This window comes from Eurypyga helias, unplaced genomic scaffold (assembly GCF_000690775.1).
Source record: "Eurypyga helias isolate BGI_N326 unplaced genomic scaffold, ASM69077v1 scaffold5088, whole genome shotgun sequence".
NCBI classification, from domain to species: domain Eukaryota; kingdom Metazoa; phylum Chordata; class Aves; order Eurypygiformes; family Eurypygidae; genus Eurypyga; species Eurypyga helias.
This window is the reverse complement of record NW_010266189.1, coordinates 21,909-41,964: the sequence shown is the minus strand read 5'-3', so window position 1 is coordinate 41,964 and position 20,056 is coordinate 21,909. Positions and strand designations below refer to the sequence as shown.

Here is a 20,056-nt window from a genome sequence, read left to right as displayed (position 1 = left end):
TCCTGCTGACAGTTGCACTTTTTTGCTATCCAGGGCTTACACTTCTGAATGACATAAGTCCAGTTTTGCTACCATGGGAGACTAATCATTCCTACAAAAAATTGGAGCAAGAGATTCTATTCTTCAGCAGCAAGTAGCACTTTAGACCATAGATTTAAAGGAAAAATATCACCAGAGAGGTGCAGGGTATGTCAGTACAAACACACTAAGTAGTTTTGACATGTGGAGTTCTCCCTATCCCTCCTGACTCCCCATCTGTAATAACTTGAACTTCATTCCTATTATTCCTCTCTCTTCCTCCTGTTTTTCAATTAGGATACCAAAATCAGCCAGTATTCAGGGGGCCTTACACATCCTGAACTTGTCCTGCTAGATATAAAGTTTTAATTACAAAGAGAGTAGGACAGTGGCACTGTCACATCATTGATGCTAGTGAGGAGGAATCTTAAAGATGACCCTGAAGACGAAGAACTGAATGATGGCATATGATGACATATTCATAAAGTTAGTAAGGACAATCAGCATTCTGCTGCAAGATTGATAAACAGGAAGGTATAATGCCACAGCTTATAAACTACTATGCAAAAACATGGGAAACCAGTAGCTCAGAGGCATGGTACCTAATGTTCATAGTAACAAGCGCACAGGTTGATAGAAGGTTTTATTTTTAATGTTCTTGGAGGAATGTTTATAATGTTAATGGAGAAAAAGCAGGAAGAACTAGAGGTCTGTGTGTGGTCACAGGGCCATAACCTCATTGCAATTACAGAGACATGGTGGGATAGATCACATGACTAGAATGCTGTCATGGATGGCTACATACTTTTCAGAAAGACAAGCCAGAGGTATGAGGTGACATAATCATTAACAGCATTTAACAAATCCTTGCATTAGAAAGACATATGACTTATTTGAGGTTGCAGTAATACTAGGAAGCTATAACGGACACATATGCAAAATCTCCACCCATACAGATTAAGCAAATATATGCAGTGAAATATGATATCATACCCTCAGTCAGACCCCTCCCTACAAGAGTACTCACAAATAAACTATTTGTTAAAAGATTCTGCTAATATTTTAAAACTAAAAATACATCAAGCAGAATCTAATTGGTTACAGCCAACATTACTATATAGAAATAACTAGGAAAAGCACAGTCCATGTATCTAAATCATTAAGCTATTTATGAACTACTTAAGAAAATTTGGTATCTCTGAGCAATGGAGATAACCAGCTTAAATCAGCTTAAAATAATGGGTGCCACATTTGTGTGTCTGACAATGGCCCATTTTCAGATCTCCACATCACAGTGTTGTGTATGAAAGGAAACAGTAGCTACCACATCCTGCTGCAGAGACCAAGTCTGCAGTAATCAGATATTACACAGTTTAGAAGAAATTAGGTCAATCTCTTGCTCATCCAATTATCTCTCAGAGGACTTGAAGTAAGTACCAGTGTCTTTACACCTCAATTAACCAGCAAAGAGAAAATGAGGTGCACAGGATGCAGAAGGATAAACCATTGCAGACCGAGATGTTCAGAAACTATTATCTACTCTGGCCTGCGACAAATTGGTTTTACAGACCAGCATGGAGAAGTTTATCCCCATGTCTTTCCAGACATAATATTACTAGAATGTGATTGTCCTAGAGTCATTGGCTATTTCTAGATGTTGTACTTAAGAAAAAAAGTAGACTAAATTTCTCAACTGCAAATCTAGCAAAAGGGTGAACACAGTTTGTTACTTGAATTTATATGGGCATGACAAACTCACACCATGATAAATTTAATTTTTCTATGTATATGGATATCTGAAAAAGAAGGGTCTATGCAGTGCCTACTGCAGTGGCTTCTACTCCCCACCCCTGTGCATTAGTCTTTAAGCAACCCATTGCTGGGTACTAAGAAGACTGATAGGGTTAAGCACATTGCAAACACGACAATGTCTAGGTACCATTGTCAGACTGGAATGGTCTATCACTGGTCAGAACGCAACAACCTGATTTTGCCACTGAAGGAAAATAACAAGAATGCATGCCCATACACATACATACAAGTCAAACATCCTGAATTTCAATAGTAATGTTAATAAACTGCAGGGAAAAGTTAATCAAAGAAATTTAATTTCATGCAATGTCAAAAGAAGACATCATTTTGCAGCAGATGTTTTGGCAAGCAGAATGTAGACCAAACTCTAAGCTCTAATTGTGAGCTTCTTCCTCACTGTGTGAATTTTATGAACCAAACATCTCACTGTCTAATTGAAGCACTCACCAGCATATGTTCTACTCAAGCAACTGTGTGAAGTTTGAAATACTGTATATAAGCACTATTAACTTCTTTTGCTTTCAAGGCACCAAACACTTGGAAATTACTATTGCTTAATTTAACACGGAAATGTAACTTCAATTTGAAGAAGTGGCCTCCCTTTGATGAAAAGACAATCTGTAAATATTGAGTAGGGGATGAAGTCACAGTCTAATAAAACCCACCAATTTCTATCCATATTTAAATGCCTCTCTTGTTCTATCACCACACAGAGACACCAACAGGTTTTGAATTGTCTTAATCACTAAAGTCACACATATATCCAAGTCTTGAGAGAATTTAGTCACTGTTTCTAGATCTCCTTCCTTTATTTGAGAGTCATCCTTTGGACAGAAGGAAACATAGTCTGTCACAGTTCAACACCTATGTTTGATATGTTTCTTTACCTCTAGTCCTTATCCTCCCACATTAATTTATAAACAGTTAGCCAGATATAAACCAAGACCATGAGCACTGGAAATCTTATTTTAGCTCTCTGGAGTAGAATAGCAATTGTGCAATGAACATGAACTTAGGAAAAGCGTGTCTTAACCAGAGATCTATAACATCACATAATATCTTTCATATACCTTCTCTACATCTAATCTCATTTCTTACTCTTTCTGTTTGATTCTTGTATTCCAGCCAGAGCAAAAAGGGGGTGGGGTGGGGAGGAAATCAAACCAAACCAAACCAAAGTTGTGCACTTGAAGCTAGCTTGTTGAACTAACACTGTATATTACTTCTCCCTATCAACCTTGCATTGCTTGAACTGCAATATCCAGCAACATTTCAGGCTGGACAGAATCCTTCCTGCTTTGTTTGTTCACCCCTCCCTTTCATGGTTTCTTATCTACTCTAAACACAAGTGAGTCTCTCTGTTTTGCTGTAGGGCTTTAGAATTCACAGAATGACCTAGTTTGAGAAAATTCTTCTCGACATCATCTGCTTCAGCTCCCTAGTTCTCATCGCAGTACTAACTGGCAGCCTTGTGCAGGCCTTCATACTCAGGATTTTGTCCAGGGAAGTTTTGAGTATCTCCTGATATGGAAAGCCCACAGCTTCACTGGAAAAACACAGTATGGTGTTTAACTGCATTCACTGTGAAAAAAATAGTTCAAGAAATATAACTGGAATTTCCTGTATCAGCTGGCTACCTGAGGTATAGCATTTAAAGACAGCACAGCTGCACTGACTCTGGAAGGAGCTGAATGTTTGGTTCAGATTGGACACTTTGCTTTTTGACATTAATTTAGGTCAGACACATCTCATCCACTTTAAATTTCTACAGGAAAGGTCATAGTATGATTTGGTTATGTCTGCCTACACTAGGGGTTTAGGGGCAAACTTTGACACATGCTTAAATTGTCAAGCACATAGAGGTGAGAGAACCAAAAACTAGACTTTTTTTTTTTTCCCTTTACAACGGAATGAACTCAAGTTAAATATCTCAGATCTTACTAAGATATTTAAATATACTTATTTTCAGCACTGATCTATTAACTGGCATTATCATTATAGTGAATAAGTTTATTTAATGACTGTAAATTTCTAACTTTAAGTAAAGAAAATACTGGTTTTTTGTTTCAACATTTATTCTCTCCACTCTGCACCAAAAATCCACCTCTGTTTTTTTCCAAGGAAAAGCCAGAAAATTCTACAGCAGCATAAAAGCTTGTCCTTTCTACCATTAAGTTTATAAAGGTCTACCACCTTTCCTTTTATATCATTACATGAACATGAATTTGAGGCCTAATAAACAATTGGGTTAAGTCATTTTTCTTCATAGATCAAATATAATAATTTGCATTCTTTGTTTAAATCAATTCCTTAAGATTGATTAGAAGGTCAAATCTGAATATATTCAAAATACTTCCTTTAATTAACAATCTACCTAAGGAAGAGCCTGCAGACATTGATGGCAACAAAAATCAGATATGAATACGAAGTTAAGAAAAGCTCAGTATGTAAAGCCATATGCTTCTGAGGAAGCCACTGTAACAGAGATGAAAGATCTAGGGAAGGGGGAGAGTTCTTCAGTGTCAGTAGAAAGACCTGTAGATTGTTGCAGTAAACTACTCCAGAGAAACGTTTCAAAAACGTAAAAATGTTTACATTTATGCAATATTTCCATGTGCTTATCTAGAGATAGACAATGAGGTAGTCCCAGTACAGATTAAACAATAACAGTAGGACTTACCTCTAATCATATTGTTTTGTTTAGTTGTTTTTTTAATTTATTTTTTTAATCTGGAAGAAGCAATGAAAAAATTCCTTTAGGCATTAAGGCATAATTTTGCTTTAAGCACAGCTGTGATAGATATTCACATGGAAACAGGAATTAGGTGATGGTATCAAGCAGTTATCACTGACAAACCCTGATAAAACAACACCGATTTTACATTCTGTAGAATTTGGTGTGGGGTGGGGAAGGGATCAGTGGGTTGTAACTCAAAACTGCATATGATAGAAGCATAAAAACTTTCATAGAGCAGATATTTGTAAACCTTTATCACTTGTAGGACTCTTCAGGCACATTGAATTTTCCAAGCTTTCTGTGCATATTAATGTTGTTTTCAAAACTCCAACTAGAGCACAAAAACAGATCCCTGAGGGCATGAATGCACTATCACTCCCTGTTAGAAAAATGGCAAGTAAACCAGAGCACTAAAAGGGAGAAATTACTTTCCCTAAGTCAAAAGCAGCTTGACTAGGCCTTGGGAACTGTCATTAGCTAATAGGGATGAGCAATCTGCAGAACTAGTTACTACCCATTTTGCAGCAGTTACTATTCTCTGCCAGCCTGCTTAGGTTGTCCACAGCAGAGGGTGCAGAAGCTCACTGTACTTGGTCCACATGAAGGACAAAAGTGAAAATTAGTCAAATGACCACGAGCCACAGACCTGTTGTTTGGAATCTCTTTGGAATTACAATTGAAGAGGTTACTGGATCACAATCGCAGTTTAAGCACAGTGTCTCGTGTTGCCATTTAACCATTTGAATGGAAGGTGACTTCTTGATATTTTAGCATTATTTATTTAATAAAATTCTTCATGGAGATTTAAAAGGAAGCTCCAGCTAGCAATCATTTGAATAAGCAGAAGTAAAAGAGGGGCTGATAGCGATTACATTGTAACAAAACAGATGGATGGTAAAGCCAAATTAAAGCTACTCAGAATTGATATCTCTTGTGTAAAATTAACAATGGGTAAATGAGATGAAATAAAATAAGGCCTAAGGATGTGTTTTAATAGACTATAATTTCAACTTGAACATTAGAGGTTCAAACTTATTCAACTAACTTGGACAGATTTCTTTTGTACTATGTGCTTCAGTATTACTGGTTTGAGGAAGTATTGTATCAAAGGGCTACTTCAGACTCAGACAACATGAGGATAAAAAATGAAAACAACGCATGGCTATTTTACCATCTAGAGTTTTGGGCTGTCTACAAATAGCATTCAAATTAATTCCTAGGCTTGCAATGAGTCCCAGAATTTCCTGTTGCCATATAGAGTTTCTCTAAGTTCAAAAACTCCCTGAATGGTGCTATCTGTAAGATTGGCAACTTTCATCCAATAAAATTACCAATCCCTTTAAGAATCATATCTATCAACAAGAATGCAGTTCCTCAAAACAATTTAGTTTAAGACTTGGGGTTTCTCTCTGCTTCTGTACTATGAACAACCAGCAAAAACTAACCAAAATCAATTATTTTTTCATGTTATTATGTTATAAAAGCCTAGCAAGACAACTATTTCTTAGTATAGATCAGAAGCTTGGAATAATGCATGCTTATCACCAGCTGTAGCCGTCTAAACTAAAAAAAAAAAAAAAAAAACCACAAACCACCAACCACACACATCTGCTGATTATATAATCATCTTAAATCCCTGCGTAGGTCAAAGACTTAAATGTTGTTAATGATCGCTAAAGACCAAAGCAGATGATTTTGTTAATCCTCCTCTTGTTTAAGAGAAGTTATACACTAAATAATACATCATTGTGGTATTAAGTGGATTTTTGCTTTACTGATTAATCTTGTGTCTTATCATAAAGCTTAACAAATGTTTAAGATGTTTAACTACTGAACTTAGAAGTTGTTCTTCACAACCTTTCTCCTGGTGTGTTCTGCTCCAAAGAAAAGCTGTTTTAGGAAACATAGATAAAATATTGCTGTGGTTTACTATGAGTCCAACTAGTACGAAGCAGAGATATTAATCAAATCACAGAGCTGAGTAAGGATGAGAATCCTAACAAATTTTATATGTTACATGTTCTGTGTTTTTAAGTTCTAAGTTGGTTAAGTTCTGTCTTTTTCTCATCAAACTAGAAGACAGGAAAGTTTTAACTTTACCAAAAGCAACACTTCCTTATCTTAGCTGTTTGTGTTCAAAGTTAATACTTTCATTGTATTAGTACAAATGCCATTAACCACAGAATTTTGTTTGTTTGTACTTTCACCTGAGCTGCTCAAGGAACACTAAATTTAGCATCTCACAGAGAGAACTATTTACCCTCAGGGTCAGCATCAATTTATGTGCCAAATCTCTTGCTGTATCACAGCAGCTTCTAAAAAAGAATTTGAAGGACTTTCAAAAAAGTTACAGTGGTTTGTGAATAACAGCTAAAGGAAATAATTCTAAATGAAATACAGCTTCTCCCAGGCAACTGAATGTTGGGGTCCTAGCAACTAAAATAAAAGGTAATTTTCAGATCCATAGTTTTTGTGCAATTTGGTGTCATTTGAAACAAACATTTCTTCATGTTCTAGAAACTAAGTCTGTTTGAAGAGATAGGAGGTATTTTTTATGACACTACAGAGGAGATATACATACACAACATTTGCTGAGGTAGACTTTACCATTATTTATTGCTTTGATTAATGGAAAAGAAAGACGAAAACTATATGCTATCCTCCTTGTGCACAGAAATTTAAGAATTTCTCCTTCACCAGGGAATCCTTACTGCAGAACAGAGAGTGAACAGCTGTGGAGCTATGACATGTTATATTATCTGAGGGTTTGCTCTTAAAGAAGAATTTTCTCTGATTTCAGAAGCAGACTCTTTAATTTCATCCTTGTTTTAGTTCAGTTTTTTCACTAAGTACTGAGGTAATTTTTCTCTTTTCTTTCCAATTTAGAATAAAAAACATAATTAGGTTTCAAGCAGATATAGCTCCTGTAAAATAAAAATAAATAAGATTGTTCTCACTGAAACTAACTGGCTTCAAAGACTTCAGAAAGTTTCAGGAAATATTAATTTCCTGGGAAAATCATGCAACTAAAAAGGAAAGGAATTGTTTCTGCCAGGAACAAAGATCTAAGGACTCTTTAAGTGGAAACTGGATACTTTAACTTGTTTTGCAATGTTTCCACCATTACTTTTTTGCATGTGGGTCTCTGTGTGTGTGAAGCAAATGCATCTTTCAAATACCTGTTCTGAGATATTTCTGTGTCTCTTTTCTCGAAAAGCTTCTGCTTTTCCACCCACCTTCTCCTCCCACCTCTCTTACAAGCCTAACGCCACGTATCCAGTATCCTCCAACCCTTTCACTGGCAGCCTCCTCGCTGCTGCTCCTCTCCCAGACACCACTTTCTCATGTTATTTCCTAACACCAACAATAGCTTTTGCTGCTTCACAGAGCTGATAGTGCTGTTTGGGAGGGCACCACTATAATTAACTCTGGCATTACCCCTGTGATTTATCCTTGTCATCTGAGTCCTAGCAACACCAATCATGTAATGGGTTAGACCCATTAGCAAATCAGCACATTTCAAACACAAAATATGTTTCATCCACTTACAGCTCCCAAAAGCTTAAAAACCATCCCTAGACTTCCACTGTTTATAGCAAGTCATAGTTCATATATTCCCATCTTTTCCTACTACTTAAGTAGAAAAATTCCTTTAGGCAACCTATCTTCCTGCTTGGATATATTAGGCATTGTCTGGAGAAGGGGATGAGGAAACTCAAATTACCTCATTAGTAGTTAAAATAAACTAACTCTTGTGCTGATTCCATCCAGGTCAGCATGTTGCCTCATGGAGGGCTATCACATACCAAGATAACACATTTGGCTCAAGAACTTCCTCAAATGTACCTCACTGAAGGCGCTGACAAATGTTGCTATATGTGTTCTCTTACTCTTCTGCTCTTCCTTAACTTATCAGACAAAGGCTAACGCTTTGGCCTTGTCCTGGCTTTTCCTACCTTGTTATAATCTTGAACTACTCTCAGGTACCATAGTTGCCCTACCTGTTGAAACTAAAGATGCACAGGTAAATCAGATCAGCTATTTGACACTTCTGACAGTGGGGGGCTGATTAGTTCAAGAATAAAAAATCCCTGATAATCAGCTTATACTATTTTCAGGATACCAAACTGATATCTTTGTAAGGTGGACAGTTTCCTAGATTTTTAATAAAGCATGGATGTGATGGGACTACAGAAAAACCTAGTGAAAACTGCTCAGGAATAAAGGGAGTAAAGGCTGAACATTTTACTTTTTCTGGCTTCTTGACAAATGTCCCAGGAATAACTTAAAGTAGTACCAGTCCCCTAAAATTTTCTTCAAATATTTCCTTCACAGTGCGATTTTGATCAGCTGCAAGAACTCTTGCCATCGCTTCCAATTTTTAGTATGGTGCTCCCTGCCATCCAAACATCCTACCGATTTCACAACAGCAAACTACTGAAAGAGACTTCTGCTGGTCAGATTTCCAGGGATCTTTACACCACCTCCAACCATAATTAAAAATTTCCCATTCCTATACTTCTTCTTATTTTTTGCAATTTTCGTTGTTACAGACTCTTTAGCCTTCTGTTGTGAGTCATTAAGACAGCTTTTACATTTCATTCTATACATGATTACTTTTGTTGTGTGTGCTGGGTAAGGAAACTACACAATTTGGGGCTGTTGGAACAATATGGGGGTTGGAACTAGATGATCTTCAGGGTCCCTTCCAACCCAAACCATTCTATGATAATTTATTTAAAATTTCTTATTCTTTCCAATAAAAATAATATTTGTGTAATATGGCAGCTAAAGCTCTTTACTTAAGACCTCACAAAACATTTAATTTGTGACAAAAATATATTTGACAGAAAGCCATTGATTTGTAATATTTTAAATAGTAAAAGTTTGATACTCATCTATTTTACATAAACAAATGTATTTAAAAGAGAAACACTGATTTCCTGAGATATATGAGCTTTTGTACTATATTTATGAAATATTATGATTACTTATTTAATCTCTATGTGTATTTACACAATATTACTTTAAGCATTCACTAGAGCCAAAGGAAAGATGCCAGGAAAAACAGTAGTTGCATGAGAATCTGGAGTCCTATATCCAGTTCTACTGTACAAGTCCAAAATATAACCTTTGGGGATTTTCTTCCCTTATCAAAAAATGTTAGGATAAAATATATTAGACAGGAAATGGACATAACAGAGATATTCCATCAGACAGTCAACATACAATGTCTCCAGATAAATGAGTTCTACAGCATGCACCATCTACCAGCTCAAACTTCTGTGACTAAAGTGATAAGAGTGAGCCTCAAATCTTTTCATTAGCATAAAGAATAAAAGTTAGTGTGTTTTAGGACAAGATTTTGAATAACAGCAGCACTGTTACTGCATACTGCATGCTATGTATAAACAATTAACGAGGTAATTGTGCTTAGGAATGTATTTACTGTGTGTAAAATTACCTGTCATGCAAACTCAGGCTTTTTTCAACATATACTTTTGAAATTCCTAAGACGAACAAACTGTAGCTTGTAAAAAAAAAACAAAACCAAAAACAAAACAAAAAAACCCACAAAACCCCACAAAAAAAACCCACAAACAAACACCCCAAACACAACAAAAACCCAGTAAATAGTTTTTCAGTAATGTTAACAACATAAACATTCTTAAGTCTAGGAAAGATTCACGTCTTAATTTAAATCTTTCCAAATGTCTGTCTCATCAACAGAAATAGTACTGATTTTAGAATTCTCTCACTCTTTTTCCTCCTCAGAATACAGTAATCACATAATTTCTTTAAGTAATTGCCTTTCACTTTAATTGCAGCTTTTTAAAAACAGGTTAATAACCACCCATATTTAAACAGTAGATTTTATGAGTTATACTTATTATGCAAACCATTAAAGTTTTATAGTCTTTGCAGTATAAAATAATCATTGATCTTTTTTATCTGGGTGCTATTAAGACAAAAGGTGTAAACATCAACTGCTTAAAACATATTTAAAGTGCTTTATAAAATTTAGTTTTAAGCAATTCCACTCAGCAAGACTTGACAAATTTGAAGAGCACTTAATTTCATTTCCTTTACGATAACATTTTGCATGCAAAGCAAAAGCCTGAGGGACCCTCAGTCCACAGTAAAGGCTGTGCTATTGCCTTTGACTTGGTTACTACGATCTTCCAACACCAAGTGATCTGTCCGCCCACCCTGCAGTGCCCTCTAGCAAATGTGTAAGGCAGGATGAGATGATTAGAAAGTCTATTCTTTTGCTATTACTAATCATCAGTTAAAGCATGTGAAATATTTAATTCCTATTGATTGTTTTAACAATAAAAAGTAACCACTTAAGTAAACTAAAAAAACCCACCCAACCAACCAACAAAAAACACACAGAAAGCAAAGCTTTTTGCTGTCTGTCATTTTTAGGTACGTGGAGCCCTTCATCCAGAGATCATTTCCAGCCAACAACACTGGTCACGAAAAAATCTTGAAGTGTATAGTCCATAACCTACTCTATGGACATTCAGCTAACAGCATAGTCATGAGCTTATACAATAGGGTGCTTCTGCCTCAGACCTTTTCAGTTACTTATGTACATGACAATTGGTGTAATCCAGTTAGAAATCTGCCCATTCTCACATGGCAAAAAGGAGCAGCACAACCATCTATTATTCAGCCACAATATGCTGAGTGACTGTAGAGTGGTATACTACCAGAAAAATCCTGAATGAACTGCACTATCGAACAGAGGGTTGAAGAGCACATGGTATATGCTCAACCTGCGCAAAGAACAACATCCTACCTGCACCCACAAAGTAAATATGATCTGCAGGTGGCAAATGCTAAATGACCACCAGCACAGAGACATCTGTAAGGACCTTGAATGAGGCCACAGAGCTGAATGACAACAAAGATGGTAGCTGAAGAAGGCTAAACACATGTGATGCTATTACACACATATTGGAAATAAGTCTTCTAGATAAATCAAAATAGGTTTACAAAAGGCACACATTAACAGTCCAAAAATTGGACTACAACCAGGATACAGGTATGGCTGGATAGTTTACATCCACATTACATTTACAGACATAAATTCAAGGATAATTATTATAATGTTCAGCAAGGTGACATGAACACACTTAGGCTATTTTAAGGTAATCTTTAAATTTGCTTCCCCAGGAGAATGCACATCCTAGAAACCTGAATTTCTACTGAAAGCAATCACAGAAGGTTGGAACACCCTTGGTACAAATTTAATTTAAATAAAAATAAAACCTTTAATGGATTTTTTCCTGGTGTCTACACATTTGTAGGATTAGAGAAGTCCTCTAAGCTCTCAGGATTGCTGCACAATTCTATGTGAAACAAAGTGACAGCTGCTCATCATAATCATAGAAGACTTCTAATTTCCTAATTGGAACAAAACCCTAAAACTGTTCAAAGAAGTTGTGAGGAATCACAGAATCAAAGAATGATTTGCGTTGGAAAGGACCTTTAAATAGCAAGTCCAACTCCCCAGGCATAGGCAGGGACATGACTTCACAGGGATATCACTAGATCAGCTTGCTCAATACCCCATCCAACCTGGCCTTTAATACTTTCAATGATGGGGCATCCACAACTTCTCTGGACCACCTGTTCCAGGGCCTCACCACACTCTCCATGAAAAAATTCTTCCTATGTCCAATCTGAATTTGTCTTCTTTCAGTTTAAAATTGATGCCTCTTGTCCTGTCTCTACAGGCCCTAGTAAAAAGTCTTTCTTATAGAGCCCCTCCCCACCCCACCCCCGCCTTTAAGTATTGAAAGTCCACAATAAGGTCTTTCCAGAGCCTTTTCTTCTCCAGGCTGACAACCCCAACCCTCTCACAGGAGAGGTGATCTGGTCCTCTGATTATTTTTGTGGCCTTCCTCTGGAGCCACTCCAAGAGGTCTACATCTTTCTTGTAATCGAGACCCCAGAGCTGGGCACAGTACTGCAGGCAGTGCCTGAGAGCAGAGTAGAGAGGTAGAATCACCTTCCTCAACCTGTTGGCTATGCTTCTTTCAATGCAGCTCAGTAAACAATTGACTTTCTGGATTGCAGACACACATTGCCAGGTCATGTTCAATACCCGCAAGCCCTTCTCAGCAGAGCTGCTTGCAATCCATTCATCCCCCAGCCTGTGTTGATACAAGAGGTTGTCCTGACCCAGGTGCAGGACCTTCTAATTGGCTTTGTTGAACTTCATGAGGATCACATGGGCCTAATGCAAGCAATTCCAAAAACTGCAATGGAAAATTTCATATTTCAGTTAACATTTGAATTTCACAATTTCAATTCACCTGGGACCAATGCAAGCAATTCCAAAACCAGGGCCAGGAGTGCTGTTAAACATAAGGTAAGAGAAAGATAATGTTGATGCCTGGGTGGAAACTTGCAGGAGTCCCAGCTGTTAGATGCAGGCAAAGGACAAAAAATTTTAGAGGATGTTGCAAAAAGATTAAAGTTAGATTTAGTAGGATATTCCTCACTTGTGCATCAAGGTCAAACCAAATACTAGGAATCATACTGGAGACTACTGCTAGGGAGCTCAGACCTTTCTCCCCAGTTGCTTTGCAGTGCAAAGGAAAATAACAACCATGCAATCACAGACAACCATGGGAAGTTTACCTGAGGGTTGCAGGAACACTCATTTATACAAAGCCAGAGCATTAGCTCTGTTCCCCATCTGTGACATGAAACACGAACCATACATAAGAACAGCAGACGGTATTCCTGGAGGTCTGGATCTACCTTAAACTGACTCATAACTGGAAAAAGACAAAGAACTTGATTTCATCATGTCTCCTGAGCTGTAAACATTCCTCTACATCAGAGAATCAGAGCTTTACTGTTATTTCAAACAGAGCCCAGGGTGTAGATTAAAGGTTTAAATGTACAGGAAATAAATCTGGCCAATTCCAATAATTGAATATTTCATACCAATGTTGATTCATTCCTGTTTTGCAAGCACCAAATAAAAACATCTGATTTGCCAGGATTTTCCTGTGTTTGCTCATTCCCTAATCCCTCTTTTTACCCTGCAGACTACTTAATTAAATATCCTGACCAGCAATGAAAATGTTTATTATAATAAAAAACTCTTGAACCCAACCATTATTTTTGCAATCTTCATAATATTTAGAAAAATATGCAGTTAAACAGCAATAGAGATATAGACTATGAAGAAGAGTATAGCTATCTTGCAGCTCAACTGCAGTGCTATGGAAAGGAAAAGCTAGATAAACCCTCTGTTTCTGGACACCTGTAAATGAGCAGCCATTCAAGGAATATCCCCAGAAGCAACAATCCTCTCTGTCTGACAAATTAACAATTTGGTGCAGTATAGTATTCCACCTGATAAAGGTCCTTCTTATGAAAATAACATTGTAAATCAGCACAGACTATACTTTTACTGCCAAGTTCTTCTATGTAGGCAATATTCCATTTTTGATTCACATGAAACTGAGGCCCTTGCATTGTCCCCTGACTATCAACAAAGCATTCTGACAGCATGTCATAACTACTGAACTTTAAAGGATTTTATATACTGGGGAAAAATAGTCTCATTATGCTACTCTGCTCAATTAAGTCAAAAAACATAAGCCAAAACCATTATCTAGAGACATACAAACTGGGTTTATTTTGTAAATTTCAGGCTTGTAACGTTTAGATAAACTAACACGTATTTCAGATTCCTCCTCCACTCTTCATTATCAAAAGCTACATCTTATTCATAACATCCAGAAAATTGGCACATAATTTCTGCGGCACATATCTCTCTTCTAGATAAAAAACAATCCAGGACAAAAGCCTAAGGAAAAGATTTTTAAAATGCCTTTTGGCAGCTTTTTGACAGGTTTTCTCCACATTCTCTGGCATAGTCCTTCCCAGAAATACTTGTCAGCAAGCAGGTTTTCTACATCGACCATTTCTATCAGTTGTCTGGCCACAATAGGACAAGACTGCATTTCCCAAACAACCATGCTCTGTGTGAACGAACTCTGTGGTTTTCAGCAGGCAAGGCAGAGCCCAACAGCAAGACCAGAGCAGGGAGAAAAGCAGCTCCCAGCGAAACACGCCAGCCATAATTGCTGTCTGCCGATACCTGCAAACACAAGCTCCACCCCTATAAACAGAGTGCAACCTTTGTGCTGCCACGGAAGCTGCTAGGATGATGCACAGGCTGCTTTTCAGGAAGCAAGGAGCACTACATTTGCACCCTAACACAAGTTGTAGCTGGAACCCCAATATATAGGCAATGGCCACTGTCACCTCCTTCTCCTTTCCTATATGGCAAATCTCTACCAGGAAAATGTGAAATGTGAAGCCCAAAATGTTGCACCTGGGGCTATTGGCATAAAACAAGCAAACAGGAAAAAATCAGGAGAGTGAACAAGGATCACTACAGGTATATCATGAGAAAATTGTCTGCAAAATAACAGTTCATTTTCCATCCTAGTAGAGTTCTGACACTGCTACTGTTCTTCCAAGTCATAAGTTTCTATGCAAAATTGTAATCACATTTCTTTCCATAGGATTCTTCTTCAGGAAACTTTCCACTGGCAACAATGGGAAATCAGGCTTTAATTTGGAGTTAGCAGGGAGTTTTTCAAAGCAACATTCCTATTTCCCCTTACAAGCATTTACTCAGCCCTCCTATATTGTGGACCTGTTACACTACAGATTATGCTCATATTACAGTCGGCAAAGTATGATATAATATTTTTTAGAAAATTTTCAGGCAAATGGTTAGCATATCCTTCAAAGAATAAACAAACAAGAGTGCAATGCATTGTCCGATTTTCCATCTAGAAATGGCAAATGTTCTGGACTTGTAAACTTATAAATTCTGTCTCTCAAAAGACTGAAGTATATAATTCTGAGAGTTTCAGAAATAAGAAAACCTGGTTTCTGATGCATCTGTGCTTTGAGGATGGTGGACTTTGGATACTAAAAGATATGAAAAAGATCTGAGTTTTTTTCTTTTCACTTTCACATGCCCTCATGGACCAGTGTGCATTCAATACAACTACTAAAGCCTTGTGTCTCTAACTAGCTCTTAGACGCACACAGACTTAAAGCTTCTCATTCTGCAGATGAAAACACAGAAGTGTACAAAAAGTTTGCTAAATGAACTCAAGCATTTTTCAGAATAGACAATTATTTTTCTATTCCTCTGACAATCTTCAAATCATATTTTAAAAAACTACATAAACATTATTTATAGTCCTGTTTTCTTTCATTCATAAAATTTAGCCATTTAAATCCCATGCAATTGATTCGTCATTTTATGTCAGATGAACTTGCAATGAACTTGTGATTCTTTTTACATATGACTCCAGGGTACTCATTTTCTTCATAATTAAGAGCATAGCACCTACAAATGTTCAGCTAACCAGATTGCTAATTGGTATGTTTGCTTTACGCTTTCTTGTATAAATAGAAAATGTTCCTTCTGAAACTGAATGGTTCAATAGTTCGCATGTTATCTTCCTTGCATTTCTCAGGTTGGTTACTTTTTACTTTTCCTTCTCCCCAGTGTTCAGAGATATTTACTTATACAGGTTTGCACACCCTATGTTTTTTATTCTGTTCTCCGATGAAAGCTTTTGCCTTTGTAGCAACCCGTGACAAATGTTTTCCTCAGAGGTGGGCAGCAAAAACAGAGGTAGCTTTAGACCAAAATTATCAGTAACAAAAAAAGTAATCTTATATTTGTAAAAAACATTATAAAATACAACACCTTACTATTATTATTTGTGATACGTAAGATCAGTATTATTTAGTTTTGTTAGTTCTTGAGTATGCGTCTGAGATTCCTTATTGGTACTTTGGCTTTCACCTCTCCTACTATTTCTATCCAGTTCATCTTTATCCTCACATTCCCTTGAGTCTGTCTTTAGATAAAATTAGAAGCATAACTGCTTGATAAATGGGAGCCTTCCTCTGTAAACATACAATACAATGTCAGCACCTCTGTCATTTCATTTCTGACTGAAATTTAATATATTAGCTGATATTTGCTGATGACTTGTCCTATAATGTGGGATTCATCCAACCAAATGTAGATGCAGCTGAGCCAGTTCCTCCTTATAATCAGCTGACATGATTGGGAACTTTCAGGGTTCATGCCAAAGTAGACATAAAAGATGCTTTCACAGTTCCCTACCTTTATGTATTTTTCTCCACTTAAAAAATTGATGAAATTGCCCATTTTTCTCCATCATATTTTGCTTAGAAACTTAGGCTGATTAGCTCAGATGCCTATCACAACCAAACTCCCAAGTTGTGTTAGGATTGCCATAACCAGAGACTACTTCTTTTGTCTGACACGTATGATTTTTTACTTGTTTTTCCTTGATCTTGTTCTTCTCAAGTGAAGGCTGTTTAAAAGTGACCAGTAGATGGTCAAAACTCTGCAATTCCTTTTAGCCTCTTGGGAAGTAGCCTGGACATGCAGCCAAATTCTAGTTTCTGTGGGATTGTGCTAGGGTCAAAGAGGTCTTAAGAAATCCATTTCCTTAGACACAATCTATGACCTTGATGTCTCAAATAAAGGGTAAAGCTAATTTATTGACAACACAAGAGAGAAAGTCTAGTTCAGGTGTTTGGAGTTCTGCGTCTTTTACTAGCCACCCTGCTTGACCTTGGTTTAGCCATAGAACGTAAAGGCTTCTCTGTTAACACTGTGTAGGACTGTCAATGAAGCCAATGAATATAAAGCGTTATGGACAGCTACAATCTTTCTTGAGCATGTATATATATGAAGATCCCTTTTTGGTTAAACACTTCTTTTCTGTCTCATGTTCTCATACTTAAAGCCCTTACCAGACATGTCTAAAGTCGAATATGACTTGTGGGTTACCTTCTACTTAGGCTGACAAGGCTCAGTAGCAGTGGATGTATACTCAAAAGATTCATCAGCTTAAAAAGAATCTCTTGAAATATGCAGACCTACTCAGCTAGCCTACGTATTTGGAGGATGCCATTAACCAGCCCTGGCATATGAGCTAAAGACAGCAGCATTCAATAATGTACTGTTCAGAATGAAAATGGGAACACTGAGGATGATGCTCCATGTCAGCACACATGATGAAGAGGCAAAGGTCACATTGCGAGGCAAAGGTCTCATTGCAAAGCAAAGACTACAAGCAGCAAGGCAGTTGACAGCAGCCTCATACTCAGAACTGACATATTCAGCCAAGGAAACTGTACTTTGCACAGGAATGAACTTCAGAATGATGATAAAAAGGGCTGCTAGTCTCACTTTTGGAACCTAGGCTCAGCTCACTGAAAAACTGAAGAGACAGGAAGTCTGTCAAATCCAACTGTAGTGCTTATACCAAAAAATATACTACTAAGATGATGTTCAGGAATAACAGACCTATGACAGGATTCTGTTATTTTCTTATTTCCAAATTAATATGAGAACAACTTCCCCCCACTCCCCAAAGATAATTTAGTATAAAATCAGACTTTGTAAGAAAAAAAGGAAAATGAAAATTCATGGAACAACACAAGATTAATGATTATTCATTAAAATTACATCTGAATTATGCAGAGTTAAACAATTAGAAAAACAATATGAAGAATATTAACTCTTAAAAACCAGAAATTCTAATAAACAGTGTCTAAAAATTCAGCTAGTGTATTGCATTAAATAAAAAGAGAGACCACAAAGTAAAACTGGTAAGAACAAATCCTAAGCATACTCAGCAAGTCTAATGATTTATTAATTTTATCATGAGTTACCAGCACTGCATTAAAACCAGCACTTCTTAAAATTTTGTTGCATGTCTATATAATTTTAAAATATGAAAAACTTTTTTCTGTAATAAAATGTTGATTTGTAATTACAATTCTTTGACATATTGCTCCTGAGCATTTTAAGACTTGTAGCTTATAGCTTCTCTGATCTCTATTCATCCTGTGAATTGTTTGAATTTAGGACTGCATAAATAAATATTTTTGACAATTACTTAATTTTAATTACTTTAAAGCAAAGTGAACATCCACAAAAGGTAAATAAATGAACATTTAATTATGGAAATTTGCTATTGATTACTACAAATTGCTTCTAGAATGGGCATGGTTTTTACTACACTTAATTATTGTAATTAGGATTTTTGCAAGTTAATTAGAATTGTTTTGGCATGGCAATTTTCCCCCCCCTCTGTGTGTCTCGAAGTATGTAAGCACACACATTCTTTTTACTTTTCTATATCTAGTATATGTAAATAAGAAAAAGAACTTCCCAGAGTACATTCAAATTAAAAAGAGGCACAATGCTGTGAAGTCAAAATTAACAGAAACCAATTCAGACTTTTTTTTTTTTTTAAGAGCATTTATATCTCATCCATAAACAGGAAAATTGAAATAGTCATGACATAGGTCAGGAAAATAATTAAAATACCTAGGAAGGAATAAGATTTCTACAATCATAGAGAGTATGACTAAGTAAACAAAAAAAAAAAATATGAAAGAGAAATCTAATCTTTTTTTAACCTAAGGCACGAGAAATAAAATATCCTAACCTGAAAAAAATACACTGGATTGTTAGCCAATGACTAGCTCATATACCACCTAATACTGTTCTCATTCATACTTTAATTGCCCCAACAGTTTTATTTTTTGTAGAGTGTCCAATTCGTAAATTTTAAGAATCTCCAGGAAGCTTGCTAGAGAGGGGCTATAGAATGCCATCACTAAGAGTTTCACACTTCCAGCAAACTGTAGGCTCGTGAAACTGCACATCTTAAATTAGAGTGGGAAACTCACAAGCCCTGGGACTGAATATGGCCTGAAACTTTATTTCATGTCACTTGGGATCATATAATTTTTTCCTTCTACATTTCTTCTGGCTAACACTCAGCTAGGCTCTAATTTATAGCCTAGCACTGTGTCTGAAAGAGCTATTTGGCCCTCAGTAACAGAGAGGATGATCCAAGTTTAACTGAGTACATAAAATTCTACTTTGTGCCCTCTTGAGTCTTCCATGGAAACTGTGGCTCACCAAGGTGGACAGTATTCATTAGGAGTGTACTTACGGCATTGAAGTTGGGGAAGAGGTTGACTGCTGCGGCAGTGTCCAGAGGAAACGGAAGAAACGGTTTAATATCCAGCGACGGCTGCAAAGGTGGAGCAGGAGGACGCACTAGGGCTGGAAGAGCAGGGCTCTGGCATGTACCACCTAGGAGTAGGAAGAGACAGAAGGCATTCAGCAAGGACTATGATGGGCGGGAGGGGGAAGGCCATGGAAAGCCAACACACATGAAAAAAAAAGCAACAGTAAAAAGCCAATATTGGATTAAACAAATACATTTTAATTTGTCCACAAGTTACTGTATTACTAAAAAAGAGAACAGCTGACTCAGTGACTGTTGGTTATAATTCTTTGGCAGTAATTGATTCAGGTATCAATCTATCATTGTTTAAAATTAGCTAATAAACGATTTATCTGCC

General features: G+C 36.8%; 1 protein-coding gene across 1 annotated transcript in view; it reads right to left on the bottom strand.

Moving 5' to 3' along the window:
- ZNF385D (zinc finger protein 385D) overlaps window positions 1-19,784 on the bottom strand; it is a gene marked incomplete at its 5' end in the record, with an annotated part of 125,963 nt that extends 106,179 nt beyond the window's left edge. Inside the window, one exon of the mRNA XM_010156979.1 lies at window positions 19,642-19,784. Within this exon, the coding sequence (XP_010155281.1) occupies window positions 19,642-19,784 (143 nt within the window). The remainder of the gene's footprint in view (window positions 1-19,641) is intronic.
- Between the last annotated feature and the right edge of the window lie 272 nt (window positions 19,785-20,056).